The sequence below is a fragment of the Ursus maritimus genome, unplaced genomic scaffold (assembly GCF_017311325.1).
Source record: "Ursus maritimus isolate PB19 unplaced genomic scaffold, ASM1731132v1 scaffold_30, whole genome shotgun sequence".
NCBI lineage: Eukaryota > Metazoa > Chordata > Mammalia > Carnivora > Ursidae > Ursus > Ursus maritimus.
In genome coordinates this window covers 2239412-2264355 of record NW_024425564.1, presented here as the reverse complement: position 1 = coordinate 2264355, position 24944 = coordinate 2239412, and the positions used below count along the sequence as shown (strand labels likewise).

Sequence of the window (24944 nt, the reverse complement as noted above, 5' to 3'; positions counted from 1 at the left end):
ACTGAGCCACCCAGGCACCCCTAGCTTTAATTTTTAAAATTAAAGTTGTTGACCCTGATAATGCAGTTTTGCTATACAAGTACCCAGCAACCATTTGCAACCTATTAGAATGAGTCAAACAATTTCCTCATATTCCTTCCACTTCAACTCTAATCCTCATCTTTGGCCTCAAATTAGTTTCTAGAGACTTTTGTTAACAATTTTATTTTTTTTTTAAAGATTTTATTTTTATTTATGAGAAGGGGAGGGAGGTGTAGAGGGAAGACAAGTAGGCTCCCCTTCGTGGGAGCCCTACTCGTGCTCTACCCCACGACCCTGAGATCACAACCTGAGCCAAAACCCAGTCACACGCTTAACCCATTGTGCCCCTAGTTTTCAACAATTTTAAAATAGAACTGTTTGCATAATAAGTATAACTTTATAACTTTTAAAAATACAAAAGCCACTTGAAATCAGGACAATGAGGACTGATACTATTTCCTTCATGTTTCCAGCACTCGTTTTGTTTTATAGGACATGGACCATACATTGATGTTTTTTGAGTGCTTAAATATTTTACTCGTGTAACACAACCAATTTTCCAATAATTTGCTTCCGGTTGATTTAAAATTTGTAATTCAACTTTGTTTGCTATATATACCATGTGGTTTCATTAATTCAAAATTTGAGAAAAATGTGGTGTTTTTTTTTTGTTTTTTTTTTTTTTTCCTTCTTTGGTCAGACTGCATACCCAGGACGGGCTTCCAAGCAAAACTTGTTTAAGGAACTCCGGTATTCTTACTCCCTACCCCCTTCCCCAAATGCGTGGAGAGATCGAGGCTCCACAATCTTCTTTAAGCATTAGCTGTCCTGGGGCAGGGCGAGATTACTTTCCAACTCTGGTAACTACTAACTTTCCGTTTTATACCTTTAATAATTGAAAGGGGGCATCCGCAGCGCAAAAATCGAAGCCGCCTCAGCAGCGCAGGTGCGAGAGCGTCCTCTTCGGACGGGTGGGCGTGTCGGGAAAGAACGAGGGCACCTATCAGCGGCCGCCCCAGGCGGCGGGCCCGGAGTCCGGCCTTCCCGGCGTGCCCCGCGCGCCGAGGGGACTCTTAACGTGAAGAGCCGGGTGACTCAGCCGCGTGGCCGCGCCGGGCAGGCCGGGGGGCGCGCGCCGTTGCGGCACGTCGGGTCCCGGCGGCGGCTTCTGGCGGCGCCTTGTGCGCGCGCCTCCCGGGCGGGTTCGGGTCCCGAGCGTGAGAGCGCGGCGGGGGACGTCAGGTAAGTGGTGGCTCGGCACCCGGTAGGGCGAGTGTGGGGGCGGGCAGGGCCTGGGCTTTGCCTTTGTGTCGGGGGGCGCGGGGGGCGTCTCCTCAGGCCGCCGCTCGGGCGGACGCCCGCCCGCCGTGTCGGACCCCAGCTGAAAGGCCGCGGGACTAAAATCATCGCGAGGAAAAATGTCCGCAAGTGGGTTTCGGCCGCGCGTTTTCGTGCTGAGGATAAAGTCTTAGAATCCGGGAGAGGGGGTGTCACCTTATATGGAAATCGTAAGCGCAGTCGCGGGGACAGCTAAAGTGTAACTTGACTGTTTTCTGCAGGCCTGGGGTGTTTTCATCCCGCTAGCAGAGAAACGACGCTGACCCCGGGGTGTTTCTTGATAACGCATTTGCAGACGCGTTTATTTCCTGGCAGTTAATGGAACTCATTAAAAATCAGGTAGTTGGTCGGACTTCTTGTCAAACTATGGAGTGGAGAGTGCGTCTTGCTCGCTCCCCACGCCTGCTTCAGAGTCTTTTCTTCTCTGCCACCCACAAATTACTGACTTTCATTAGTAGCTCTGAGTGCAGAAGAGCTGAGCAGAGCCTTAACCGGGGATCTTCTTTTCTTTTAAGTGAAACCCTACTTTTTATAGCAGACAGTGACTTCAGGTTTACAAGCCTAGTTCTGCACTATCAAAAAAAAAAAAAAGTCTTCTATTTTGGAGTTTGTGATTCTTTCTGAAAATTCCTGCGTTGGACCGGTTTATTTATTTATTTTTTAGAGATTTTATTTATTTATGTGACAGAGAGCCAGCGAGAGAGGGAACACAGCAGGGGAGTGGGAGAGGAAGAAGCAGGCTCCCAGGGGAGGAGCCGGATGTGGGACTCGATCTGGGATCCCCGGGATCATGCCCTGAGCCGAAGGCAGACGCTTAACGACTGCGCTACCCAGGCGCGCCCCTGACCGGTTTATTTTTAATCAAGAAACCAGTGAACAAACAAATACGGTAAACAAGGCCGTGGAGGAACTGTTGAACCCGTTCATAAAAATGCATTTTCCAGGCCCTTTCATTGTGCCCCTGTGAACTGTTAGACAGCTAGCTGCAGCTGTTACCTGAGAAAGTGAGGGGTTTTTTTAATGGTCCCCAAAACAAAGTGGTGTCAAATGTAATGAATCCAGAGTCAAAAGAAACTCACCTCGATTCCTATCCCTACCCCACCCCCATCCCCACTCCCCACCCCCATTCTGGGAGAGTAGTTCTCAAATGTAAGTAAAAATGCCAGTACCACTCCCAGAAATTTGATTGTAGAGATCTCTGATGGGTCCCTGAAACTGCGTTTTCAGCAGGCACCCTCTTTTTGGTCTGTTGTACCACACTCTGAGAAACACCACGATAGAGCTGGTCTGAGAATCCAGAACTGCCCAACTCCCTCATCCCTTTGTTGATTTACTCCCCCTTCTCCTCCAGCCAGTCATAAGCCAAGAAGCTGGCCTCTCCAGAGGGAAACTTAAGCTAGTTCTTTCTTGGACTCTGACACCAGGGTGGGAAATGACTTTCATACATTTTCTGATATTGCCTTGGTGGGTTAGAGATAGCTCATGCCTATTAATCTGTACTTTTTCCTTCTGTGGGCTGCTTCCAGTATCTTCAGAATTTAAGCAGTGCCATCAGGCCACATCTTCTCATCCCAGTTAGTTCAGTCTCCGTCTTCCCCTTAGAACCAGGGCAGCCAATGCCATGTAATTTCCATGGACCTGAGTCCTCAGATTTCTTGGTACCTAGTAGCACTGGTAGCATTTGTGAGAGCTTTCAGTTAAGCTGAACTGTAATTCAGTCGCCGAATACCCCAGTAATGCCTATTTTGTGCAAAGCCTGTAGGGGGCCACTTTAGCAACAACAGTGCAAAGATGGTACATAGTTGCATCTCTCCCTTGAGACGGAAATGAGGGCTGAGTAACCTCTGCTGCTAAAAGCTTTTTCTATTTCTTAGTTCCTCTTAAATAGTTATGTAGGGGTGAGGTTAGAGTTAGGCTGTTTGACTTCTTTGTTTTTGACACCTTTTTTGTCTCCTATCTCTTCTTAATCTTTTTCTGATTGGTTCACAAATGTCATGTCTTACCTTCTATAGCCCCAGACTTCCTGATTATTGTGTCTTCCCCCTGCCCCTGAAACTGAACATGTCTGCCCCTCCTTGGCTAACTGGAGTGAAAAGTTTAGGGAAGTTGTTGGAATGCTGAATGACTTCTAGTGGGAAGACCCAGAATCGTGGAAATATGAAGCTTAGAGATATAAGGAAGCCTATTACAAATTTATCTAGTGCAGTCCTCTCATCTTTCAGATAAAGAATCTGAGAGATGAGATGGCAGAGGTGAGGACCCCTGGCTCCTAGCCCAGTGTTCTTCCCGCTAAATCTTCTCAAGAAAAATGCTTCAAAAATGGAAAAGGTTGAAAGAAATTCAGTTAAAAGTAGGCGAAGAAAATGAAAAGACTTCTACATGACTACAGAAGCAGTATTTTCTGGAAAAATGGATTTTGAAGGAGAATGTGATGTAACCATATAAATCATGAAGAGTGGGAGTACTAAAATAAGGACTCTGAAGCTTGAAATAAGTAGTAAAAGTTCAAATAAGAGCAAACAGATAGTTACCTTGTAATCCCAAGAGGCATTACAAACTTAATATTTTTTTTAAAATTCCGTAAAGGTTAAGATAAGTACATTGGTGAATTTTTATTAAATATTAGATGTTTGAGCAATGTCCAGAATGTTTTGAAGTTGTTGCATAACTATACTTGTCCTTAACGAAGTTATTAGGTATTCTGTGGGAGACAGAATATAAAACTGATCTAACTACCAATCTGATTTAATATATTTTCTTAGGGGAAATGAGATTAATGAGATAGCATACACGTTTCTGGAACGTAGAAGGAAAGGAGTATGGATGAAAAAAGTTTGGTATATTTTTTTCTTTTGAGAGGGGGAGAGAGAGAGAACGAGTGCACACACACATACACACACGGGGGAGGGGCAAAAGGAGAGGAAGAGAGAGAATCCCAAGTAGGTTCTATGCCCAGTGCAGAATCCGATGCAGAGCTCAATCTCACGACCTTGAGATCATGACCTGAACCAAAACCAAGAGTTGGACACTTAACCGACTGAGCCACCCTGGAGTCCCAAGAGAACTTTTTGATATTTTTGCTTGGGGTCCTGAAATTAAACATTGTTGGGTTCTCCTTGTATATTCATGAAAGTAGAATTAGAAGGGTAAGGACTTAATAATTAGACATTATTATGTGCCAGACACTGTAGTAAATGCTTTTACATCCATTGTCTTATTTATCTCCATTATAGAGCTGAGGGATCTAAGGTACAAAGAGCTTAAGTTTGCCCCAAATCATACCCCTAAGAAGTAGCAGAGCCACTGTTCAAACTTAAACCTGCCTGCCTCCAAAGCCATTAAGATTTATGCTCAATAGTGCCCTCATTATACTTCATTGGGTGGTAGTTCAGAATGTTGGCATTGCTGGGTTCAAATCCTAGCTCCTATATTTACTAACTTGGATAAAGTACCCATCAATTTCTATGTCTCTGAAGCAGAATATGTCATAGTTACCTACCTCAGAGGGTTATTAGGATCAAGTTAATTCATGTAAAGTGCTTAGAACTGTGCCTGACACAGTAAATTCTCAGGAAATGTTGGCCTTTTTTTTTTTCTTAATATTTCAAGATAGTCTTTTCTTTAAATTCAGACTGTCCTTCCTACTGTGAAAATACTAAGGCTGTATGATAAATATAGATAGAAACTTTATCTCTGTTCTTACAAAAACAGGCAGAGCCTTACAAAAATTTGGGAAAATACTGGGGTATATTGCAAAGATCTGTGACTGGGACCAGAGGGGTTTGGTTTCTATTTGTTTCATAGAGAAGGTTGTAAGGATCAGATGAAGTAACAAATAGGGATGAAGTTTAAATAGTATTTTATATTCGTACAGCATATACAGTTATTAAAATTAGAGGGGAAAGTTGCAGTAAATTATTGACAAGATTATTAAAAGTTTGATTTCCTTAAAACAGTTAGTGATTTACATTTTCTATAGGAAGATCACGGTCTATACCCAAAACCATATAAGATTCCTTCCATGTGTTTGTCCTAAATCTCTTTTTTGGTGGCAGAGTCTGAAATTTAATTTTTGCAGTTGTATCTGTATATTAGTTTGCTAGGGCTGCCATTAAAAAGTATCACAGACTGGTTTAACCAACAGAAATTTACTTTCCTACAATTCTGGAGGCCGGAGGTCTGAGACGATGTGGGCAGCATTGGTTTCTTATGAGGCTTCTTGCTTTGTAAATGACTCCTTCCTGTGTCTCTGCCCTCATTCCCTATTCTTAAAAGTCCTATTGGATTAGGGCCCACCCTAGACTTCATTTAACCTTAATGACCTCTTTAAAGTCCTTATTTCCAAACAGTCCCATCCTGAGGATTTAGGAGTTACAAATGTTGAGGGGAGGGGCGCCTGGGTGGCACAGCGGTTAAGCGTCTGCCTTCAGCTCAGGGCGTGATCCCCCGTTATGGGATCGAGCCCCACGTCAGGCTCCTCTGCTGTGAGCCTGCTTCTTCCTCTCTCACTCCCCCTGCCTGTGTTCCCTCTCTCGCTGGCTGTCTCTATCTCTGTCAAATAAATAAATAAAATCTTTAAAAAAAAAAACAAAACAAAACAAAAAAAACAAATGTTGAGGGGAACACAGTTCAGCTCCTAACAATTTGTTTAGGGGATTTTTTGTTTTGTTTTGTTTAGGGAATTATATGCCAGGTAGTCTGAATGTTTCATTGCCCTTATTGTTGAATGCCCTGTGCCCTGGGGCTCAAGCGGCATCCTTTATCTCTGTGCTTACCTCCCTATCCTACCTTCCACCTGTTACTTAGAACCATGCTTGCTGTCAGGTACCCTAAGAAACACATCATGCCTCTGCATCAATTCATTGCATTTGGATTTAAAGCAAGAATCTGCTTGAGAAACTATTCCATATATTTAACCTAATAAATTCCTAATTTGTTTGGTAAGCATATTTCTTTTTTCATCTAAATGGAAGAATTTTAAAATCTCTTATGTAGTAATATTTTTTTAAAAACTTAAAAAATTTTTTCTTAAACTGTTTTACGCCTTTTCTAAGAAAAAAAAATATTCTGGGATGCCTGGGTGGCTCAGTTAAGTGTCTGCCTTTGGCTCAGGTCATGATCCCAGGAGGCAGACGCTTAACTGACTGAACCACCCAGGCACCCCATAATATGTGTTTTTTAAATTGTATTTTGTTGAATATTCCAAAGTCTCTAAAACGAAAGTGTTAATTACTTTTAAAATAGAAAAAAAAAAAAAGGAAAATGTATCTAAAAGCAGGGAACTCTTCAAGAAAATGTTAGAATTTTTTCTTTCTTTCTTTCTCTCTCTCTCTCTTTTTAAGATTTTGTTTATTTGTCAGGGGCGCCTGGGTGGCGCAGTCATTGGGCATCTGCCTTCGGCTCAGGGCGTGATCCCGGTGCTCTGGGATCGAGTCCCACATCAGGCTCCTCCGCTGGGAGCCTGTTTCTTCCTCTCCCACTCCCCCTGCTTGTGTTCCCTCTCTCGCTGGCTCTCTCTCTGTGTCAAATAAATAAATAAATAAATAAATAAATATCTTAAAAAAAAAGATTTTGTTTATTTGTCAGAGAGAGAGTGACAGAGAGCACGCGAGTGCGAGCACACAAGCAGGGGGAGAGGCAGGCAGAGGGAGAAGCAGGCTCCTTGGCAAGCAAGGAGCCCAGTGCGGACCTCAATCCCAGGACCCTCGATCCCAGAATATTTTTTTCTTAGAAAAGGCTTAAAGTCTGCTTCTCTCCCTGACCCTCCCCCCTCTTGTGCTCTCTCTCTTTCTCTCAAATAGATAAAACATTATGAGCCTACAAGGAAGGGAGAATAATATTTTCAGTCTTTTTTCCATGAATATATTTATTTCAACCTGCCTTTTTAAAACCTAATCAATACTGTTTCATGCTATTTTAGTTATTAATCTAAAACCTATTTCTTTTTAGTCTTTTAATGTGAATTATATTAATTGATTTTTAGAATGTTAAGCAAACCTTCCTCATAATGTATCTGGATTTGTTTTTTTTAATAATGTTTAGGATTTTTATGTTTATGAGAGAAAATAACCTCAGAAAATGAATTGGGAAATATTCCTCCTTTTTCTATTTTCAGGAAGTTTGTATAAGATTGATGTATTCTCTTCCTGAAATATAGGGAAGAATTTGCTAGTCAGGCCATTTGGTCCTGGAGTTTTCTTCATGGAAAGGTTTCAATTACGTATTATGGTTCTGTGTGTATATATATTACAATAATATATATCCTCTATCTATAAACACACACACACGCACCTATATATGTGTTAAGATATTTATCCCAGGGAGTTGGCTTATAGAACTGTGGGGACTGGGCTAGACCGTCAGGAAGGGTAGGTTGGAACTCTGGACAAGAGTTGAAACTGCAGTCCACGGGAGTTTCTTCTTTCTCGGAGAAACCTTAGTTCTGCTCTTAAAGCCTTTCAATTGACTGGTTCAGGCTCACTTAGATTATTTAAAATAACCTTTCTTAATTAAAGTGACTATAGACTTTTAATCACCTCCACCACATACTTACATAGTAATATCTAGATTAGCGTTTTGATTGACTGTAGCTTAAGCAAGTTTACATATAAAACTGACCATCATAGCTTCTCTCCAGTTTTCAAGTCTTGGCTACTTTAGTTAGTTGTCTGATGCCTTCAAGCAGTTGTTTTTCTGTTTTACCCATGTTTCTGAAGGATTCCAGGTGATAGGACTAAAACCAAGCATGGAAGTCATGGTGGGTGTGGGGAGGAAGGCACTACTTCACCTCAACTCAAAAAGAAGAAAAATTTTTCCCCAAGGATTGCTGTTCAGTGATTGAGCAAAGCAAGAGACTCTTTATTTTTGGACATTTTTAGGTAGGCTGGACTAAACTGGTAGAAGGGTTTTTGTAGTCCTAGGTAGAAGGTTTTTGGGATCCAGATTTTCTGAGATTCATGATTGGTAAAATGTGGGGGAGGAAATTGGGAGCCCATCATAAGGTTGCCAGTATCTTCATACATTAAAAAAAAAAAAATCTGGCCATCATTTTCTGTCATCATTATTTCATAAAAGACATTTAATATCAAAAAATTTAAAGGTATAATTTAGGTACAAAGGACTGTCCTACCCAAGAAAGCATTACACTAACATATAACTATAATTCTTCAGTTCACATTTTAATATTTTTGAAATCATGATATATCTTAAAATCACGTATATATCTAATATGCTAGTACTTCTTTTTCCTACAAACCTGTTTGTTATTAGATTGATGATGTCTCAGCCAATGCCCAGTGTCTTTGAACTGGAGTGATTTGTCTGTGTATGTGTATATTGCATTGTCTTCATTTCTGCTAAGAATTCAGTGAAAACTTTTAACAGTGTTGGTACTGGTCCTTGAACCATCTTCTGACAGTGATTTTTGGGTTGTCTCCAGATTTTTCAACATGTTTTATAGCTACAGTACTGATCCATGGATCTGTCCCCTAAGACCTTCAGATCTTTCTTCCTATATATTCACTTAGCATTTTCCTATAAAATGGGCTGCTCTGTTGACTAATACATTTTTTAATTTTTTAATTGCACTGCCTGGCACTGTTCCTTTTAAGATACTGCTAATAGTGTGTCCCTTGGATATTTCCTGGAAGTTTGCCAAAGTAATCTTTAATTGTTTATCTCTTCCTTTAAAGGATCTTAGGTTTTTAACAAGCAGAAGCGTGTCCCGGACATTAGGAACTTCACCCTGGAGATTGTATAATATGTTGACTGCCTTTTTCTTAGGAATCCTAAGCTTTGCCTGGTCTATTACGTGCCTTGGATTGTTCTTAGCTTAAAGGTGTCACCAGTGTGACTGTAACTAATTAAATCCAATCAAAAGATAGAAACACCTGTGTGGAAATTATAGAATTTCATCTATTCAGTTTTTAGGTAATAAAGTTGAAAGTTAAAGCAGAATTAGGTAAGATCTTTGAACTCTGGGAATTCACGCTGTAAAGTCAATCCCCAAGTGGGGTTAGTTGATTTAGAAGTCCTCTCATAGCAGCTATTTAAACAGAAAAGGTGCTATGTATGCCCATTATTGTCACAGAGAGGTTGTATGCCCAGGCCCCAGATCTTGGGCTTGGAATTATATCTCCAAACCTGTGCAACTTAGGTAGAAATTGGGAAGTAAATCAGACCTATAAGGAAAGGTAACACAACATGATCATAACCATAGACAGTGAAGCCAGAAACCTGGGTTCAAAACCTGGCTCCACTACTTATTAGCTGTGTGACTGTGGGAACTTTCCTTAACCTCTTTCTCCCTCTCTTTCCTCACCTATCAAATGAGGGTAATAATGGCACCTACTTCATAAAGTTTTTTGACTATTAAATAACATTTATGGGGTGCCCGGGTGGCTCAGTTGGTTAAGCGTGTGCCTTTGGCTCAGGTCATGATCCCCGAGTCCTGGGATCAAGTCCGTCGCTTGGGCTCCCTTCTCAGTGGGGAGCCTGCCTCTGCCCTTCCCCCCACCTGCGCTCCCTCTCTCATGCGTGCTCTCTCTCTCAAATAAATAAAATCTTTTAAAAATAAATAACATTTATAAAGTACTTAGAACCATATGTGGCTAATAATACGCGTGAATAAAGTTTGTGGCCATCTGTACTTAAGATGTAGGGTTTATAGCAATATGACGTATTGAACAATCTCAGCTGATTCATTCGTGATTCTAATGTAGCAGGTGTTCCTGAGTAATTGGGTTTTAGATTTGATTACTAGTTTAAGGACGGAAGACAGCTTTGCTGTTTGAGAGTGGCAGTATTGAAGAACTTCTCGAGATACACTAAATTCGTCAGTTTAACTTTTTAGATTTACCAGAGTGTTTTCATTACTTAAAGGTTTGCTTGGTAGGCAGTTGCAGTGCTAAAACAAGAAAAGAGAATATATGAAGATTGTAGATACAGTTTGAAATATTTGATGGAAATACCAAACTTAGGATAGTGGTTATAGAGGATTCAATATATTATCATGTTTTATATTTTAAAGTGGGTGGTAAGTATAAACGTTTTTACTATATTGTTTAAATCTTTTTGTTTCTAGTATAGTAGTTTTTTGATTGATTTGACTGATAAATTTGTAAAAGAAACTCAGTAAGGGCAATCTTAATTATAAATTGAACACAGGGTCTTAAGTCTTAACTTAAATTGAAGTAATTATAATATAGTCTCTTTGCGCACAAAACCTGTTCTTGGATATACATTATATTGACCAAAAGGTACCGGGGACAGTAAATTGGGGATGTCAAGTAGAAAAGACAGGAAAATATATCCAAGCAATTATGATCACTACTGTCATTGTGCTTTTATCTACCAGCCTCTTAGCCTGGCCTCAGCAATTCATAGGGGAGAAGGAAAGAAAAGGGAAGTGGAATCAGAGCTCCAGCCTTTCTGTGGAATTGGAATGTCCTCTTCTCTCCTGCATCTCTTCGCTTATTGTGGCTTTCTTCCAAGGTAGAAGAAATGAGGAATACAAGTGGTTCTGCCAACATCTTTGAATTTTATGCCTTCCCCAACTTGTGTAGTTTTTTGCCTTAAATTCTATTTTGTAGGCTATTAATATAGTTCCACCAACCCTCTTTTGGGTATGTCTCTTTTTCCATCCTTTGCCCGTTTTTCTCTGAGGTTAGTTTCATGCATCTTCATAAGCCCCCGTTAAATACTGTGACAACAACTCTTGTGTAGTCTGTTGCAAATACACTTTTTCAAATCTATTTTTATAGGATTCCTTGCCATACAGAGGTTTTTACTTTTGTTTTTTTGGGGGGGTGGCAGGGTTGTAGTCAAATCTGTCTTTTCTCTTTTAGCTTTGGGTTTTTGGTCCTGATTAAAAAGGCCTCTCTACCCCAAGATTATAAGTCTCCAAGAATATTCTTCAAAAAGAATTTTGCTGTGATTCAGTCTCTCATCCATGAAATGAAAAGTTTCACTGAATCATTTGTTCCCAAACATACCCAGGGTACAGGATCACCTCAGGAGCTTGTTAAAAATTCATTCTTAGATCCTCGCCCAAACTTACTGAATCAGAATCTCTGGGGAATGGAGCCCAAGAATATGTTTTTAACAAGTTCTTTTGGGTGATTCTGATTGTCAACTAAACTTGAGAACCACTGGATAATATAATCACTAAGGTCTCTTGTTCCAAAATACCACTTTTCTGTATTATATAACTCCTGTGTGTAGAGTTTTCTCGACAACTAGATTGTAAGCTCTTTGAACATAGGCAGGACAATGTCTTAAGTACTATCCTTCTTGCCATTAACCTATTGAGATCCTATTACTTCACAATGGGACAATTCCAATAGTCGCTTCTTTTAACTTCCAGTCCGTCTGTGGCTATGTTTATCTTAAAGCATTCACCTTCAAACATTTTGTTTTACTTTGTAATTCAAGGCCTCCATAAGCTGGCTCCATCTTGTTTTTCAACTTTTATATCTTCCCCCAAGGCGTGTAGATGACGTATAGTCATCTAGGTTGTGGATTGTGCAGTTCCTTAGGTGATGGTATGCATGGGGTTCCCTGGAGTGGCATGATATGATCGTGACCCTGAGTTCTCCCATCCGTTTGCATTAACCCTTTACTCTAGCCTGATTGGTCTCCCACCCCGCCCCCCTTTTATATAGTGATGAAGCCTTGTTCACTCTTACTTTCCTGCCTGTTATATGCCATCTACACTGTCTGGCATGCCTTTTCCTCTTTTCTCTATCAAAGTTCCACATATTAATATCTACAGAGTGGAGTATTACATAGTAATAAAAAGAATGAGGATGGTTTTTAATCATTCCTTTGAAGTGAATTCCAGGTTGTATTGTTAAGTAAAAATAGCAAAAGACATAATTGGATATAGTGGTCCATCTTTTGTATAAGAAAAAAGAGGAATTATGAATTTATACATATGTGCACATTTTATGCTTATTTCTTCAAAGAGGAACATGAAGGATAAACAGAAATTAATAAAACTGGTTATCTGTAGGGAATAGATGGGGAAAGATTGGAGGGAAAAGGGAAGGGAAAGACACTTCTCTGAGCGTTCCTTTTTTTCTTTTTAAAGATTCATCCGTTTATGCTGGGGTTGGGGGGCAGAGGGAGAGGGAGACAGAATCCCAAGCAGACTCCCCGCTGAGCATGGAGCCTGACACGGGGCTCCGTCTCACAACCCTGAGACTAGGACCTGAGCCGAAATTAAGAGTCGGACACTCAACTGACTGAACCATCTAAGCGCCCCATAACACCTGAACTTTTGAACCATGTAAAGGTTTTACACATTAAATATAAAGAGAAATGAATCTAATCTACAGACATACAGAGAAAAAAGAAATTGAACATAGCATACTGATAGTATGTCCCTAGTGGGATGGACTTTAAGGACAAAAAGAACTGCCCCAATAGACACTTAAAATTTAGTATATTTTCATTGTTCGTAATAATATTGATATTATAATTTTGAAACTAGTTTATGAACCACGATTTTTATTGTGAGGGAAAAGATATACTAATTTAAGGAAAAACTATAGTGTTGAATTTGAGTTGAAAATAGCAGTAAACTCATAGTTGTTAAAAAAAAAAAAAGTCCCCAACTTTGTCTACTGAAATGGCCTAGAAGCAATGACACCCCAGTAGCTATAAGGACAGCTAATGAATCAGATCCTGATTTATAAACGCACTACTGAAAAGAAAAAAGACTCCACGGACAAGTGGCTGATTCCAGGTCTAGGGCAGAGATGGTAAAAAGTGAGCTTAGAGAAATCTTTTGCCAGACAGTAGCCTCAAAAGCAAACAGAATTGTGTTAAAATGACACAGACGATGGCTTGAAGAGAACCCCACCAGCCATATTTGCGGCAGTTTGAACCAAAAATTGGGGACAATTTAAAAATTAATGGTAATGGATTATTATACTAGATTGAAATAAATCTTTGAGTTCATAATGATACTTAGGAGAAATAAGGGAAGGGTGAAGAAATAATTCTACTTCATGAGAGACTGCTATACAGCAGATGTAGGACGAATAACACAATTAGAAAGCCATCATTTTGCAGTCCCAGATGTAATAACTAATTCAGGCAAGACTCGTCAGTAGATTGCTAAAACCACTGGGTGGAAGGTTATTGGGAGATAGGGTATTGCATCTCTCTCTACAATGAAGAGAGATCTAGAGTCACCATTTAGTGATCAAACTTACCCCTGTAGTGGGGTAACCTGGCGTTATGTGCCTCTAACGTGATGGTGTTTGGAAGGATACAACTGCCATCTATGTTGTATTCTTGTTTAGACACAAGAAAATTTCTTACTTATATGGAAATAGTCAGATCCAGGATATTGGAATTGCCCTAGACTTTTTTAAAATGTCAATTTCAGGGGTGCCTGGGTGGCTTAGTCATTTAAGCTTCCAACTCTTCATTTTGACTCAGGTTGTGATCTCAGAGTCGTGCAGTCGTGAGATCAAGCCCCCCACCTTGCACAGGGTTCCTGCTTCTCTCCCTTTCCCTATCTGTACTCTCTCTCTCTAAAATAAATAATTTTTTTAAAAAATGGGGGGAGGGACTATGTGATATTAAAAGATTCAGAAAAACCAAATGCAAGGAATGGCCTTGATTGGATTAGGGATCCCAAAAAAAGAGGCTATAAAAGAAAATATGAGGCCAAATTATTAAATTTGATTATGGATTATATGTTGAGATTATAGAATTGTTCATTTTCTTAGATGAAAATGGTACTGTTGTGTTTTGTAGAAGAACGTCATAATTCTTAGACTTAAGCATACTGAAGTATTAGGGACAGGAAGTGTGCCTGTCTGCATCTCAGGTGATTTGGAAAATGTATGGGGAGGGGGAGGAAGTGTAAGCGCGCACAAATGAGACAGGATGATCATTGGTTAAGTCTGAGGGGTATATATGAGTGTACTGATGGTAATGATTTTTCCATTTTCCTGGAGATTTGAGAAGTTTCAAAATGAAAAATTGGGGCAAAAAATCTTATCTTCAGAGCCCAGCACAGATTTTGTCTGATGAAGACTTCCTTTTCCCAACCACACTAGTTAGAAATGATTTACTCATATGAACTTTTATGACTTTTATGTTTCTCTTATGATCCCCAAACTTAAATAGCACATGGGAGCTGCCTGAGGAGTTGACTTTTTAAAAAAAAATTACAAACTCCTGGACCGCACCGTAAGCCTATGGCAACATACTGTGGGAGGATAGGCCTGAGAATTTAGTTTTAGAACCATTTATTCTGTATATATTAGTTTGTTGATCTTTTTCACATATCCTCATCTAACCAGCGTGGGAGCTTAGGATCAGCCCTGAAGTTGTTGCTTAGTCCTTTGTGTCCCTCATTGCTGGCACACGGTGTTATATGTGTCCCACACGGTAGGTGTTTGGTAAATTACATGCTGACTGTATATGTTGACTGATTCGTTGATAAGCTGAAGAGATTATCAGAAACCTCTCTAAATTTTGAGAGATTAAAAAAGAAACCTAGGGGTACCTGGGTTGCTCAGTGGGTTGGATGTCTGTCTTGGGCTCGAGTCATGATCTCAAGGTCCTGGGATCGAGCTCAGCATTGGGCTCCCTGCTCCGCGAGGAGTCTGCTTCTCCCTCTCCCTTTGCGCCCCCCTCCCCTGCCCACCGCTTGTGTGTGCTCGCTCTCACTCTTTCTCTCTGTCTCAAATAAATAAAATCTTAAAAAAAAAAAAAAAGGAAAAAAAGAAAGAAACCTAGCGGATAAAGTGTTTAGTTAATACAAAAGATTTATCAGAAAGCTGTGTCGTTTTGGGGCGCCTGTCTCACTCGGTAGAATACGAAACTCTTGATCTCAGGGTCGTTAGTTCAAGCCCCGCGTTGGGTATAGAGTCTACTTTCAAAAAAAGAAAGCTGTGTGGTTTTCAGTTCTAAAATTACAGGTTTGATTTAAAGAAATAACAAGTCTGTTAACAGTAAATGTTTGAAATTAAGAGTTAACAGTGGTATCATCATTGAATTTTATTACCTCTTCAAATTGACATATTCAAAATCCAGTAGTTATTCTTAATATAAAAAAATATAGCTATACAGAGATAAATAGAGGGTTGTTGGTATTGGAATTGAGATGAGGGATGATGTAGGTAGGTAATAATGCAAGAAAGAAACAAGCAGGGATTAAAAAATATTTTTGAATATGATTTTTAATAAGCTTGCAGCTAGGTTTGAATATATGAATAGTAACAGCTAACAATTTTCTCAGTGTTTACCATATGCCAGAGATTGTGCTTGATCTAAAGTATTTGTGATCCCTAAAATAGCTTGTCTAAATAGATATTATCAATTTACAGATGAGAAACTTGAGTCTCAGAGAACTTAGTCACGTGCGCAGATTCACATAGCAAATAAGTGGTGGAAGGTTTCAGAGCACTTGCTGGCAAATATGGGCGGTTGCATAGGGTACGGGTATATATAGTTTCCCTTAATTTGAGACTTTGTTCAGAAATGGTATGGTAAATGGGAAAACATTTTATAGCATCAGTTCTTTGAAAAGAAATAGAAACAAAAGATAAAACAGGGGAGAGGGGTTGATCTTTTTTAGGGATTAATTGCTTAGGCTCAGAGGGAGAGTATGTAAGAAGGGCATGTGTATAAACCTTGACCAGTATTCAAGAAGTACAGTATCATGAGTTCTTTTTCTGCACAAAAGAAGTCTTCTGGTGTAGCTGCAATATTAACCTAGACAGCATAATCTATCTTTAGTGCATATGTATTTATATGTGTTAAAATAGCTGAAGTAAACTTAAGTTTTACTTTGGAATTAAAAATTTGATTAAACACTGTCTCAACAATAAACAGCAAAATTGCTTTAGTATTAATAGTTTTCAATTATCCACACATTTTTTACTATTTCATTGGAATGAGTTATGGGAGTAATCTTAGCTAAAGTGAATTTTTACTTCCTATAATAAAAGTTGGAACAAATGGCGCCTGTCTGGCTCGGTCAGTGGAGCACGCAACTCTTGATCTCAGGGTTGTGAGTTCACGCCCCACGTTGGGTGTAGATATTGCTTAAAAAATAACATCTTTAAAAACAAACAGCTACATTCTGGGTAACAGACTGGTACAAGGAATCTGTGTACAGCTGCTGTCCATTAAGTGTAATGTTCTAGGACTCTTATCACAGTAATTCTAAACTAATAAAACATGTTACTCATTGCAGAAAAAATATAAATAAGTTAAGACATAATTTTAAAAATTAGAAGAAAAAATTTCCCTGATGACAACTTAAAAATACCATTTTAGAACTTCCAGCTAAGGGACATAGAAAAATGATGGCAAGATTGTTAAGTTGAAATTATACATGACATCGGCACAGAAATAGGCGAATCGGTGGAACAAAGTGTAAAAACCAGATCAAGCATTTATTATATGTTAGTATTTCATAAAGGTGACATCTCAAATCAGTATAGGAAAAAATGGACTCTTCAGAATATATTAAGGCAGCTAATTGGTTAACCATTTGAATTGTGGTAGATCCATACTTTGTGCTGTATACAAACCAAATTCTGTATGGGGTAAAGATTCAATTAAAAAAAAAAAGACCCTAAAACACAAAATTTGGTATAACCATATAATGGAATATTATGTACCATTGAAAATGATATGAGTGTAATTGTTGACATACAGGCAAAATCATGGTATGTTGAGAAATACAGCATAATATTTACAGCAGAATTTCGAATTGTAAAAATAAAAAATATTTATTTATGCTTAGGAAAGTCTGGAAAAGGAATTATGGGTGATTTTTGTCTTCTCAGTGTTTTCTGTCAAGAGCAATAAACCTGTACTGCATGAGTGTGGGATTATTCTTTCTTTCTTTCTTTCTTTCTTTCTTTCTTTCTTTCTTTCTTTCTTTCTTTCTTTTTTTTTTTTTTTGAAGTTCTACAGGAGTAAAAGAGCTAAAGAAAAAACAGCTTGGCAATAGAAGAGGAAGATGCGGTGTTTTCCTGGTTGGGGAGGGGGATGGAAAGACACAGACCATCAGGTGCAAATGAAAAGTTAGGCAACTGAGGCCAAAAATAATTTGTAGATTTCCAAAAACAGTACAGGGTATTGTCTCACCGAATCAAAATGACAAAGGTGGCTGAAATCAGAACTGGACAATAGTCAGAACATAAGTATATTCAAAAGTAGAAGGTGAGCATGATGGGCTTAGAGAGCTAAATAAATACTGAGCAGTTGTATAAGGGAGATTGAGAGATCTCCCAACGTTATCTCTTGCCTTTTGTATGGTGCCTCATGAGTTTTGAGAGCTTTGCCTGCATCCTGTTTGAGAAAGGTTTGTCTAACTTGGTAATGGCAGACATCCTCTTCTCTTTTTATGGATGAAAATACTGAAGCTTAAGGAGTGTTTTGGTGACATGGCTAGTTAAGAACAAAGCCGAAGCCAGAACCTGCTTTGCTTCAGTCTAGTGGGTGGTCTGGTAATCATACCTCGTTCTCTCACAGACTTCCGGGGAGATGAGAGCAGTCCTGGGAAACACCCAGTGATTCTGGTCAAGCCTGACAAACTTGATATGAATAAATCACTATTACCTAATACCTACCCAGCATGGTGGTTTTTCCCCACCCACCCAAAACTTTTAAGGCTCTCAAAGGTAAAATTTTTGGTGAAAAAATGATGAAAATGACTTGTTAATTTACCACATTAGAATGAGCTATCACATTTCACTTATCAGATTAGCAAAGATGAAGAAAACTGGAACACTGTTAGCAAGAGTTCTGGAAAATGGATGCTCCATTCTGCTGGAAAGACTTTAAATTGGTATATTTATAGAGGGCAATCTGGCAGTACCTATCAAAACTTAAAAATCATTTACCTTTTTCCATATCAGTTTTACTTCTTGGAGTTTAGTCCAAGGATATACTGGGGAGATGCCCAAAGATAACATGTGCAAAGATTCACCACAGCTTTGTTGATTTTTTTTTTAAGATTTTATTTATTTTAGTGAGAGTGGCAGGCAGAGGGAGAGAGAAAGAATCTCCAGAAAACTCCCCACTGAGTGAAGAGCCTGACACATGGCTCAGTCCCACAACCCTGAGATCATGACCTGAGCCGAAATCAAGAGTGACACTTGACTAGAGCCACCAGGTGCCCCAGCTCTGTTGATTTTTAAAATATTTTTATCTTTCTGTAATGACTGAAGTTTTTTCAGTGAGTACATGTTGCTTTTATAAGCAGGAAAATACTAATAATGCTATTTTATGGAGGATTATAACCATTCTATCACAGGATTCTTATATTACTACCATTAAATCCTATGTGCCAAGAACAGCAGCAATGACCCTGGATGCTCCTGGCCTTCTCTTTCATTTGTGACAAACATCGAAGGAATAGCTTCTAAAGTCAGTAATGGATGAAAGGCAGGATGGTTTGGGGGAAACAGTGTGATTAGATGGAAAGAATATGGGAGTCCAGGGACCTAAATCTGGTATCTACCTTTGCCTCTTAGCTAGAGTTATGATTTGGGGCAAGCTGCTAACCTCTCTAAAGCTTGATTCCCCACCCCCCGATTTGATGAGGACAATTAAAGTATCTCTCCTGGAGTTGTTTCAGTACCAAATAAGATTAGGTCGGTAAAATTTCTTTGTAGACTCCTTCATTTGGGAGTAAAACAATCATCAACATTTATTGAATGTTACCTGCCAAGCTTCGGACTAAGTACTTTAAATGTCTATTATCTCGTTTAGTCCTTGTTATCGACCCTGTGTGGTTAAGGTTTTTTGCTTTCTGACAAGTGAGAAAGTTGAGACAGAGAGACTTAGGAACCTGCACAGGGCCACGGTTATAAAAGGTAGAGCCATAATGCAAGATGATACTTGGGGAGAAATGTGGCAAGAGATCTCTGAGAAGTGATTCATGTCTCACCAGTCTGCCAGAGTTTGAGGAAGTACGTGTGAAGGAAGAACCCAGTGGAAATAATTTATATTTTTAGAAATAATCTGGGAAAAGGAAAAAGAGAAGGCCTCAAACAATCAGAAAACTCAATCTCTTCCGAAATTGGAACATTAGGGTCACATGCAAAGGGAGTGAGTAGAACCATGACAGAAAAGCTTCAGTAGAGTTGGTTTAAAAATATATGTACTTGGAGTACATTCTGAAAATAGCAGCCTCTTTGCTATCAGTTAATATCTTAGAAGGTGATTATATAGACAGTTTATTATTTATTTTTAAGATTTTATTTATTTGATAGAGAGCACACAAGCAGGGGGAACAGCAGACAGAGGGAGAGGGAGAAGCAGGCTCCCCATGGAGAAGGGAGCCCCATGCGGGGCTCAATCCCACGACCCTGGGATCATGACCCAAGCCGAAGACAGATGCTTAGCTGACTGAGCCACCGAGGTGCCCCTCGGACATTTTAGATTATATCTTTCATCTCTGTTGTCTCTCCCCACCCCCACTATTACCCTTTTATAATCTATTCCCAGAAATCCTGGGTATTATCAGAGAATATATGTGAAGCAAAACTGAAAACCTGTTCACCTTTAATAGAAAACATTACTGTGCATAAATAAGAAAGCATAATGGAACTAGATCAAAGTCAATGATAGGTGATTAAAACAGTCAAAGAAATGTAGTGGTTTTCACAGAAGAACAGACTGAAAAGACGGATTTGTTTGGAATGAAGGTTTGGCAAAGGTGTAACTACTTTCTAAATCTAATTATGGAGTATAGATGAAGGGTAGACTGATTTACCAAATTCTGTGGCATCCTACCTCATCTTCACCACCCAGCCTACTCTGAAGCAAAAAAAAAAAAAAAAAAAAAAGATATTGCCTTTTAAAAGATCATACCCTTCTCGGGGTCCTGGGATCCAGTCCCGTGTTGAGCTCCCAACTCAGCAAGAGGTCTGCTTCTCCCTCTCCCCCTGCTCATACTCTGTCTCAAATGAATAAATAAAATCTTTTTAAAAGAATAAGTAAAAGATCATAGCCCTTGTACCGTACCATCAACAGTCTGAAAGCGTTATGCTTTTGAAATAGGTTCATGTTAGGGGTGTTTGCCCCCAACCCCATTACAACTAGATTTTTAAAATCTGAGTAGTTCAGTGGCAAGATACTGAACTTAGTGGCACAGTGATCCTTGTAATTATCTTGTTTTCTTCAGAAATAATTGATTAGAGGAAATTGCAAGTAAGAAGAAAATACATAGATTTATGGTTAACTAGAGGTTATTTTGGATTACTGCTCAAGGTGATTATGTTCTTGGGAGAAACTGGTGTGTCTGTTTTTAGGTACAAGAAATATGTGGAGATAATTCCACTATCAAAGATTGTGTGTACGTTTTCCAAGATGGGAGATTATGATGCTAAGTGGTTTTGCTATTCCAGGTCTGCAAAATCATGACTTAACAAAATATGAGCCTTTGTGGGAGGCCTGTGAAATAAAAAATATATTTATGTGGCTCTTTAGAGTTTATAAAAATGCTTGCACATACTGTGTGGAAGTGAGCTCGAGCTGCTTGCTGGATGTTAAGTTTTCTTTGCTTAATGGCCATGTAGTCTGAGCTCCATCGTTAATATATTTCTGACTCCTCGGCCTTTTCTGAAGCAGCCTTTTAGCTACTATTCAGTGCGCAGGGGCAGCGTGATCCTTTGGTTTCTGTAATCGTGTGTTGCTATGACTTTAGGACTGCGTTTTGGCCAAAGATAGTTTTGTAGCAATAAAGACTATTGAAGTACTTTGCTTTTTCTTTTCTTTTTTTCTTTTTCTTTTTCCTTAGATCTCTTCCGAGGACCACGATTCATTTGGGGAATGGTTGCAGAATTGAACCATGGTAGGCAGTAAAAATAACACTCAACGTTGAATGAAAGCCTCGTCCTGGAAGGGGAGTGGTATTATGTTTAAATTGGCTGTGCTGGTGTGTGTTGAAGAATTTGGGTGTCAGTTAACTTTTTAGGTTTCAAAGTTCTGTCATTCTAGGATGATAGAGAAATTAATTCATAGAAGACTTCGGGAAATGTTGCATTAGGTGATTTCTTAGTGTGTGCCACTAAGCATTAATCCTAGTGAGGAGTTGAGAAGCCGGATCTGTAGGTTAAGTGGAACATTGTCGTTCAGAACCAGTTAAGCTTAAGGAAGCAGCCCCCCTTTTGGTCTTCCCAGTGTTGGCAATAAGCTCTTTCCAGTTCCGTGGATCTTTTTTTAATCCTGTTCTGTAGACCTGATTTTGACATCTTCTGAATCAAACTTGAGGGCATTGGTGGTTCTATTTGACTTTACCAGTCGCTAGGGATCTGTTTTAACCTCTATGTGCTACGTGTTCCTGCCCTTGGTAACCTAATATCTTCCTGAAGTGGTGTCAGCAAGCAGTTCATTTGCATTAAAATTAGTGGTGACAGAAGGTGATTCTTCCACCAGAATACCAAGTGGAACTCAGGACGGTAGAAACTGAAAGTGCTGGTGAGTAGGGTGAACTTCAGGAATACTTCAGATAGGTGGGCATCCCCCAAGGATGGAAGGGCTGCAGGGCGTGATTATCTGGAAAACAGTTGTGCAGCTTCTCACACAGCCCCCCCCCCCATTGTGCCCTGGTGAGCAAATGCCTGGCACAAGGCGGTAACTCCTTACGTGTAGCCAGTGACATCTTCGTGTAATTTTGGGGTGGGGGCTAGGGGTTGAGCATTTCAGATGGTGAAAGAGAACTTATGAAGAGGAACTTGAGCACTGTAAGTCAAATTTTCTGGTTGGTTGTTTTGGTTCTTTTTAGTGCTGGTGACTTCTTGTTTCAACTCTTGCGTGAGCATTCTGGTTGCTGATAGTTTTCGTTTCCTAGTGCTTAATTGTTGTGGGAACACATGTGTTTCGATTATTTCTAACATATGGGCAGATATTGGAATCTTCCCCTCTTTTGTGTCTGTGATCTAAACACCACCAAATTGTTGCACTACCATTTAACTTAGAGAACTGAGCATGAGTGTGACCGAAATTGTGTATTTAATGTCTGGTTTTGAATACAGCTTAAAATTACTCTCAAATAACAAGTTGATCAAAATTCTTACATTGTTAGTGATTTGGTAAGGATCATTTAAGCCCAGTTCCTCCCCGTATAAAATCACAGAAATGTTTAAGATGTCATTTCTTCTCCGAACAAGAACGTGAGCCATCTCTGAAGCTCGGCTTCACAGCTCGGCTTTCATGCCTTGGAAGTCCTTGGAAACCTGTCTGGAGAGCCTTCTAAATCCTGCACATTCCTGTCTTCCAGGCTATTTTTCTGGTCCAAAGACAGTTCAGGACACGGAACCCGAGGATGAACGTTCCCCGCAGCAGCGAGAGCGACAGGGTACTGCGGCAGGAGGCGAGCTGCCTAACCGAGCACCCTGAGGCTGCGGCCCAAGAGAGAGAAACAAATAGTCTGGCTGCATCTGCTCTTCAGAGTCTCACTTACCCCCTGGGTCCCAGGAGCGATGGTACGATGGTTAGATCTTGCCTTGATTCGGAGGGCTTTTTGACCCGTGAGCATCTGTGCTGCCCAAAAGCATAAATAACCCCTGCAGCTGATTGGCTTAGCTCCCTCTCACAGCTAGCTCCCCAGTACAGCTCCCCAGCACAGCTAGCTCCCCAGCACAGCTAGCTCCGCAGCACAGCTAGCTCCCCAGCACACCTAACTCCCCAGCACACCTAGCTCCCCAGCACAGCTCCCCAGCACAGCTAGCTCCCCAGCACAGCTAGCTCCGCAGCACAGCTAGCTCCCCAGCACACCTAGCTCCCCAGCACACCTAGCTCCCCAGCACAGCTCCCCAGCACAGCTAGCTCCCCAGCACAGTTAGCTCCCCAGCACACCTAGCTCCCCAGCACACCTAGCTCCCCAGCACAGCTCCCCAGCACAGCTAGCTCCCCAGCACAGCTAGCTCCCCAGCATAGTTACCTAAGGCTGACCGCCACAGGACCGCCCTGACCCAGTCAGTCCCGCGCTTCTAACTCGGCATTAACGGTGTGAGAAAAATAGTCCTGCATCTGGAGTCAGAAGACAGATTCAGATTCTAGCTCTGCTCCTTATCATCTATAAGCGTGGATGAGCTCCTTAATCTTTCTGAGCCCTGCTCTCCTAATCTGGAAAACAGGGATGTTAATATTCTTCTTACTTCACGAGGCTGGGAGGAGACTTTGGACTTAGTGGATGTGTGGGCTCTTCTGACCGTAGCGGCAACACTAATAGCAGCAGTTACTGTTTATTGAGCGCCCACTGTGCTAGGAACTTTACATACGTGTTTTTAGATAAAGGATGGCAAACTGTGGCCAAATCCAAATCACTGCCTGTTTTTGTAAATAAAGTTTTAAAATGCAGCCATCATGCCCATTTGTTTACATATGGGCATTGAGTGCTTTCCTGCTACAGTGGCAGAGACTGTGACCTACAGAACTTTCTGGCCCTTTACAGAAAGTGTGCTGATCCCTGCTTAGAGCCGTCCTCCTTGTGCAGATGAGGAAAGGAAGCTTCGGAAGCTTACAGAACCGCTCAGGCCCACACCGCTAGGAGGCGGGCGGCTGCCATTTGGACCTGTGTCTCTCTGACTAGGCTGTGCTATTCTAGATGCATCCGCTGGCAGAGGAGCAGGGCGTGCCGGCCATCCTGGATGTGCCACGAGGGAGAGTTCATGCACTGAGTCCCCCTTCCTGCTCGCTCACATACGCCGGGTGGGCTTGAGGCGCCCTTCAGGAATCAGCCCACCAGAATTGCTTCATTGTTGGGGGAGGGTGGGGATCAAGCATCCTGAATTTGTGGTGTAGGTACCTACTTTCATTTTTTAGGACGGCACCTTGAATGCGAAAGCCCGTCTTGGTGATGAAAGTGTCCTTGCTAGAAGCCTGCCTGTGGATTGTGTGGAAGCTTAGCTCTTGTGCAGACAACAGGGCCACACTGAAAACTTGTCAAAAGCTGTAGGATGTGAACCCTCAATAGGTGTTTGGTCTAGATTTTAGTTTCCTTTTCTCTAGAAGCAAATGGGGAAGAAAAGTGAGTGTACTCTAGCCCACAGTTTATTTGGTTATCTATGGGCCCCAAAGCAGGCTCATTTCCCATGAGCGATCAGCAGTAATCATGTTCACGAATTATACAGACTTAAAATACGTGAGGGTTGGGAGTCAGATAGTCAGTTGTATCTATAACCTTTTACTTTTTTCAAAAAAAGATTTGAAGAAAATGCAGAAAAGCTAAGCTTATCAAATCTAGGTGATGGGATACGCATATAGTGTTAACTTTGGTATGTTTGAAATATTTCATAAAAGACTCTTTTACATTAAAATATTTTAGGAGAACTGCCAATTTAAAAGAATCCTATGATAATACTTTTATAAATATTTTCCCCCAGTTGTCTTCTGCGTTACATCCAGATTTCAGATGTTTAGTTTCAAGCCTTTTTTGCCTGATACGGTATTAGCGCACTTTGAAGTGCTCTCACATACTTTATTTCAGTTGATAGAAGAATCCTGTGAGGGAGGTGGAGTGAACACAGTTCTCATTTTATAGAAATAAACAAAAGTTTAGAAAATAAATTGCTTAAAGAAAACAGCTCCTTGGTGAT

The 24944-nt window shown here is 40.4% G+C and overlaps 1 protein-coding gene across 4 annotated transcripts in view; it reads left to right on the top strand.

The window, feature by feature from the left end:
• Positions 1-1089: 1089 nt before the first annotated feature.
• The window catches only part of KCTD20 (potassium channel tetramerization domain containing 20), a 36210-nt gene continuing 12355 nt past the window's right edge, over positions 1090-24944 (top strand). The window contains exons 1-2 of one of the 4 annotated variants that reach the window (XM_040644687.1): positions 1090-1263; positions 22625-22829. In XM_040644687.1, coding sequence (XP_040500621.1) covers positions 22670-22829 — 160 coding nt within the window. In that variant the 5' untranslated portion in view covers positions 1090-1263; positions 22625-22669. Of the gene's footprint in view, positions 1264-22624; positions 22830-24944 lie in introns of those variants that run through there. The other 3 variants (XM_040644686.1, XM_040644688.1, XM_008693386.2) reach the window with 3 other exon arrangements.